The sequence below is a fragment of the Haliotis asinina genome, chromosome 11 (genome assembly GCF_037392515.1).
Source record: "Haliotis asinina isolate JCU_RB_2024 chromosome 11, JCU_Hal_asi_v2, whole genome shotgun sequence".
Lineage (NCBI taxonomy): Eukaryota > Metazoa > Mollusca > Gastropoda > Lepetellida > Haliotidae > Haliotis > Haliotis asinina.
The window spans coordinates 12,595,108-12,602,083 of NC_090290.1; the positions used below are offsets into that span (position 1 = coordinate 12,595,108).

At 41.8% G+C, this 6,976-nt stretch overlaps 1 protein-coding gene across 1 annotated transcript; it reads right to left on the reverse strand.

The window, feature by feature from the left end:
• Window positions 1-1,442: 1,442 nt before the first annotated feature.
• On the reverse strand, window positions 1,443-6,746 carry LOC137256220 (uncharacterized). The gene is made up of 3 exons (XM_067793942.1): window positions 5,213-6,746; window positions 2,054-2,299; window positions 1,443-1,930 (listed from the first exon to the last, which is right to left on the reverse strand). The coding sequence occupies exons 1-3, from the start codon at window positions 5,916-5,918 to the stop codon at window positions 1,578-1,580; spliced, it is 1,305 nt and encodes a 434-aa protein (XP_067650043.1). The 5' UTR covers window positions 5,919-6,746; the 3' UTR covers window positions 1,443-1,577.
• Between the last annotated feature and the right edge of the window lie 230 nt (window positions 6,747-6,976).

Consider the following 6,976-nt stretch of genomic DNA (forward strand, 5'->3'; position numbering starts at 1 on the left):
CGACTTTTCATAGTCACAGTCAGCTTGATAACGGTCTAAGGATCTATACTAAAACGTCACCATACAGATATTATAGAAGATGTAATCCATACAGTTGCTAATCTGTCATTATCAAGCTTCAAAGGATGCTAAAAAACGACTTACCAAGCTACCTCCTTTCAAGAAATATATTAGTAAGTTGTTTCAAAGGCATTTAGAAGTTGGAGGAATCAAACTAAAAGTGCTTTATGGTTCAAACGTTGTGACCTTGTATAATAAAGAAGTTGAACCATAAAGCACTTTTAGTTTAGTTAGTTTAATATATTAGTAGTTTTGACAAACTTCGACCAAAACTGTACCAAGCCGTACACTGGATAAACGAGATCTGTAGCGCCATTATTGGAGATAATGTGGCATGAAAAACAGCATTAACACAGCTTGTACTATTCAGGTAGACAGATAGTTCACTCCATGAACCACATTATTGCCCCAACTGCCTAGAGTTCCTGAAACTCTCGGCTCCCCAAGGCCCCGTTTGAACTTCAATGGGTTCATTTGTTAAAATCAAATTATATAAGTAGAGACTAAGTTGAGGAGTCAACTTATTAGAGCCTATATTGTCAAGGGAGACAATTCTGACTCCCTCATACGTCGTCATCCAATGTTGTTGAAGTGATTCCAGTCTTCGACATATCACACCTCACATAAGACATACTGTCATATTTCAAACTGTACTTTAGGCTGAAAATATGGAAGAGCGAAGTTTCTATCTACACGAGAGAATGAGTGAAACTAATTCAGCATTATTCCAGATATATCGTGGCGATCTGTAAGTAATCAAATCTGGACCAGACAATCCGGTGATCAACAGCATGAGCATCGATACGATGACATGTGTCAACCAACTCGGCAAGCCTGACAACCTGATCCAGGTGGTCGATTCGTACCTTTCTATATGAAAACTATCGAAAGTATTGAAATAATGCTCATCATCCATTCGATTTAAACAAACACAGAAAAGGAATTTTGTCATCATTGTGCGGCAACTGACACAAAATTGCTAAAGTCGCGCTATTTCATACCGTGAAAGATGGGAGACCTTTTCATTCGTTAAGTGCAGCACACACCGTACTGGGAAAAACACGTGCGACATGACCACAGTTGCAGTCTACAATTATTGTTACGCCACCGATTACATGACGTAACACGAACCTGACATCACTTATATTTTCTGATGTAATTCACCCTAAAAAGTTGGAAGAAAGTTTTTGTAAGTCAGGTACGATAACTTACAGATGACAACTTCTATATTATATGGTGATGCGATTTTTCGGAAAAGGTTTTTGTTTGATAACGGTTAATATGAACCTAGGTAGAAACGTCGCACAGTAACACAGTAAAAAGTTGTAATTCATAAAGTCTTTCTTATTATTCGTCAACTTCTAAAATGCCAGTCAAACAGATCGAATGCTTCAGAATGAGAACAAAATCTCTTTATCAGTCCCAGCGAATTCTTTTTGATAGTTGGGGTGAACATTCCACTCGATGCCAAACAAATAGGCATTCTACATTTTGTAAATCACAAGATATTTGCACATTCATTCCAACCATTTCAGCGCGACTTTACATAAACCACGCCCACTTCTGTATGTCCCCGCTATGACCCTGTTGAGGGACAGATATATGTCCTGATTGACAGGACCCTGGCTGTCCGATTGGTTGTTGAGAGCAAACAGGGCGGGGCTACGTAAGAAGTCAGTGTTTCCATGATGATTGTCCCATATGATTGTTTCATCCTTCACAACCAGAGTAACACGTGACTTGATGAAGTCTCTACTTTCATATAACATCTTCTTCAAGGGATTTGGAGACTTATCACTGCCGTGGACGGAAAAAGACGTCCCGTAACCTTGAGCCTCACAATCATTCTCTTGTGTGGTTCCATCTCCCGCTAAAACAGGATAGAACAGTGTTATGAAACATGAAAAATACATTCGTATCTTACACATATGCAGTAATAGATCTTAATGAATAAGAAATTAATATTGATCAAAACAAACATAAATTGACTTACAACCTCCATCGTTGGATTTGGAATCGCCGACGTTGAAAACCCAACCACTAGGCGTGTCAAACCACATGTCTATCTTGATCTTATCGTGGCGCTGATTGGACGACGACTGACGGAACTGCAAACGGGCCAATCCCCGACGACTACATAATAACGATGACTCCTCGGAAGGCGGATCAAGCCATATGATGTCGCTATGGTTACCCCAGATGTTCCCTGTCTCCAAATTGGCGTAAACATCATAGGATTCTGAAATTGGAAAAAGGATACCATGCTCATTTGCTGAAAGAAACACACGAGGTGGGGAGGCATAGGCGGATTTCGTTCTGAAATTTTGTTAAAGGACCATTTAAACTCAAGTGAAATTGAGGTGTGCACCCCCACCCCCAACCACACATACACACCCTCCATTTCCCACCCCACAAGCCCCACCTTTTTCTCAAGAGTGCACCGCCTCTTTCTCAAAAAGCTGTATTCGCCCCCGGCAGGTAGCCTAGAGGCACAAGCGTTAGCCCGTCACAACAAAAACTTATTTATTTTATTGCAAACACCCGATCGCTGCGTGAAACGCAATTCCGTGTTCGGTGGTGATCTTGCTGAGCAGTTATGAAATTCTTGGTATTCACATATAAATACAGTTTTATGTGTGTATTCTCCATGTGAAAACTCCCTTTAAAGAACCTCTTTATCTGGATAGTAGCTTCCTGGTGGCATTCTTCATCATAACTTGTTGTTGCTTAACTAATACGTCACCGAATTTCAGTGTCTGTCGAGGAACCTTTGTTGATTCATTATAGATAAATATGGCAAAAAAATCTCTGTTAATTTATTTAAAATGTTTCATGAGGAAACGTATTCAGCTTGCCTTAAGGTATAAACTGCTTAGCAAGCAAATCATTCCAAAAATATTTTACCCTCCAAACATTAACAGACTCTTCTATATTATATATCAGCCATATATGACTGTCATGAATTTTAAATCCAAAATATTTGGGGCGGTGGGATAGTCTAATGGCTAGAGCGTTTGCTCGTAACGCCGAAGACCCGGGTTCGACTCCCGACATGGGTGCATTGTGTGAAGCCCATTTCTGGTGTCCCCCGCCGTGATATTGCATCAGAATTGCTGTAAGCGGCTTAAAAATGAATTCACTTACTCCAAAATATTTTAAGGATGCCATTTGGGTAATTACTTAAAATGTTTCGGACATTATCCTGTGGTAACGAATTCTTTAAATTTCCTTGGCGAAGTATACACATGGACAGTTGTCGAACTAGTTCAGTCATGGAACTTAATAGAAGATTCAATTACCTCGGAGCAGAAGATTCTCTAAAACACGTCTAATTTCAACACGGAATTACCCAAATGATTTTGTCTAAGCGAATGTTCTTGGAAACAGCCCCTTCACTTAATATTTACTTCTTCCTTTCAAATCTGATTACCAGCTACGTCGTGTGAGATACACACCACGGTTAGATTGCATACAAACACGCATGTGAAAGGCGCATTATTTCTTAACATATACACAAGCCGCATGTTTCCTTCCTCGGGTGTAAATATTTCCTGTCGGTCGTCACGATGGGCTATGAATACTGCAAACTGACCACATGTTGACAGGAATTGGTTTGGAACATTCCCATCATCCGACACCACGCCCCTCGCGTGTGATAGGGGCCACACGATCGTATATCTGGTCAATACGTTCAGAGCTGGGTGTGTCGGGCCACATGAGGTCAGTGTGGCATCGGAGAGCTAATACCACGTGTTTTAAAAAGTGAGTCTTTTTTCACGCCGTATTTGCAATATACTATTCCCCATAGCTACAGCTTCCGTTGTGAAAATTATTCACATGGACGGGACATATAAACATGCTGGATGATTGAGTTTTCGTCTGTGCTTGGCAGCGATGGGAAATTGGTGAGAGGGAGTTTCATTTCTGTCAGTCAGCCCATCTTGAACATTGTCACGACAATCCGTAAATCGCCACGGTGAGTCAGTGGAACGAGTGGTTGACAGTGTGAACACTGACCTGCATTGTCACCACGTGATCGTGAGAAGTTATAACATATGTGATATTTCCATGGTTTTGTGTTCTGTACAGCGCGCGTTATGCGTGTGTTATGTGTATGGTGTGTGGTGCGTTATTTGTAAGATGTGCGTGTGTGTAGGATATGTGTGTGCAAGGTGTGCGGTGTTAGAAGTGTCTGTGTCATAAGGTTTGTGCGTAGTTTTTGTTGTGTGTTGCAAGAGAGCTGCATGCGGTGTGTGTGGGCGTTCGCGCTAGCAGTAGTGTGTGTGTCTGTGTGTCGGCAGAGAGAGAGAGAGACAGAGAGAGAGTGTGTGTGTGTCTGAGACAAAGCGACAGAGAGGAGACACAAGACAGAGAAGGGGACACATAGGGAGAAAGGAGAGAGAAATGAGAGACACAGAGGGAGAAGGGACAAGGTGGGTGCATATAAGGGACGGGGGGAAAGGTATCGGTTTTCAGTTTTAAACGGCATATAGGGTAGCGTGACAAAGTGACGATTAGGTTTATAATCTATTCATGGCTACTTTAAAAAAAACACATGTACGTGTAGTCAAGTGATAGCACAGAAGAAAATATTTGTAAAGAATTTAACGACGCTTCCATCTGCATGTTCTTTTTGTGTCAGCTCACCGAGGTATCCGTTTGCCAGAAACCATTGAGAACTGACTCCATCAACAGCACGGCGTCCCGGTGGGAACAGTACACCGGCTTCTCGTCTGATGAGCGGTAATTACACCACCGTGTGCGAACAGTGTCACTCAAACTGCCAACACGTAGCTCGTTCTGAACGTTAAAGCGTGATGAACGTTTTCAAAGCACGTAAATACGCATCACTGCAAACCGCGTAACTTCACGTGTTACCTTTATGAGTGAAATCGCCCGTATTACAAGCGTTCAATGAATCATAGACGATAAATAACACCAAGCAAGTGACTATGGTTTTACGTCGTTCTTAGAAACATTCCAGCCCTTTCATGACGGAAGGGGACACCACATACATAGGTGCTTCTTACATTGTACCAATGTGGGGTATATAATCGTGTTTAGAGAATAAAACCATATATATATATATATATATATATATATATATATATATATATATATATATATATATATATATATATATATATATTACCTTCATTAAAGTCATCAGTGCCATCTCCAAACATCACTGGAGCCTTCTCTGTTGAATACGTAGTTGAGGACTGTGTTGGCGTTGGTTGTACCGCTGTGGGTGCCGTTCTAGGCTTAACCTCAGCGAGGCCATCCAATATCTTGTCATCTGCATTCTGGTCGCTAGTTTCCTGTGTGGGTAGTGCAATCACTACCTGAGAGTCTCTCAGCGCTCCGTTCGCGTCCTCTCGGGGGTGACCATTTATCATAACCCCTTCGTCGGGTATACTATTACTGCCACCCAAGGACACATTTGAGCTCCTAGTGACATCATTTGATTTTGATCGGTCGAAAATGACTATTCGTTTGGAGTTGTCTCCCTTGGCAACACCCACGACTTTGCTATAATACTTCGCGGGGTTGCTGCGAGATTCGCACGTGCATGACTTGTATATTTTCCTGAGGTATCTTCGTGTGTGCTTGTTCTTCTTTAATTCTCTGGATTTATACTTAGCGAGTGTATTCTGCCCTTCGAGTAGCTGAGCTAAAACCTCTTCCTGTTTTTCTACAAGTTTCTTGAGCTCGATGATCTGTAGCTGGATGGCCTGTAGGGCGGACTTGCCCACAACCTCGGACTTGAGGTCATGACCTCTCAGAAGGTCAACGTAATGGACGTCAGAGGTCACCGCGTGCACCGAGAACGTTAACAGGACTAAGAGCATGTACATGGTGATTAGATGTACATCGCCAAACAGAAATTATTACTACAATGGAACTCGTTATGGTCGTCAGTTGATAGGGTTTTATTCTAATATAATCAAGTTTCTGATTAAAACCATGATCTTGTTACCATACTTGGATTAGTTACTGGTCCATGTTCTGCATCGAATGTCAGTTTCTGATTTGATACATTCACTGGATGTTGTAGTGTTTCATTACACAAACTGAGCTCCGCGTCATCACATTTCACTGTATGAGATAACCACACGCACAAACCTCCTTGAACCAGTTCAACAATTCAACAAACCTTCAGGTACTTCCATTTTTGACGACGAATCTCCACAATGGCAACCCATCCCTCCGTCAAAAACCAATACATCGCATGTTTAAGTGGGTGTACGGCTTATCCTCTATGAATATCCAGTTTCATACACTTTCAGGTCCATCGCATGGTCGAGCGCGAGAACTCAACAACGTTACATAAGCGTCCTCCTCCGAATCAGCCTCCTATCTGTTACACTACAATTTCCCCGCCAGCCGATACTCACAGTTATAGAACACTATTATCCTCTTTCATACAGAATTCCACTTTCTAATACATAGGAGAACAGCTTGGGGTAATCCATGGGTTAACTCAATAACGGTATGAACCTAATAAAGTCTCATCCTCTTGAGCTGTGCTCATTTCTGTCAATACATCCATCAAATAGTCCTAGCTATGACCACAAGGCCCTCTTCACGGGACTGGAGCATGAAACCAATTATGTGTACATTACACGCCAAATTCGCCGCAAATAAGTATCTACACATGCTCTTAACAAAAACCGTTGACGCTCAAGCCAAACCAGTTTGTATGACCTTGTTTTACTCGGCCCGATGAGCATTCTCGTAACCGCCCGACGTGTTCCGAATGATCAACACTTGCTTGATAGGTTCTCCAAATGACCTCTATGTGTGGAGGTGGAGATTGGGTGGTTTTCGACAGATGTTAAACGTGTTATGGTAGCTGGTGGGTTATGAATTTGTGAGAAAATCAGTTTGGAAGTTTTTGGCTTCAGGAATTTTA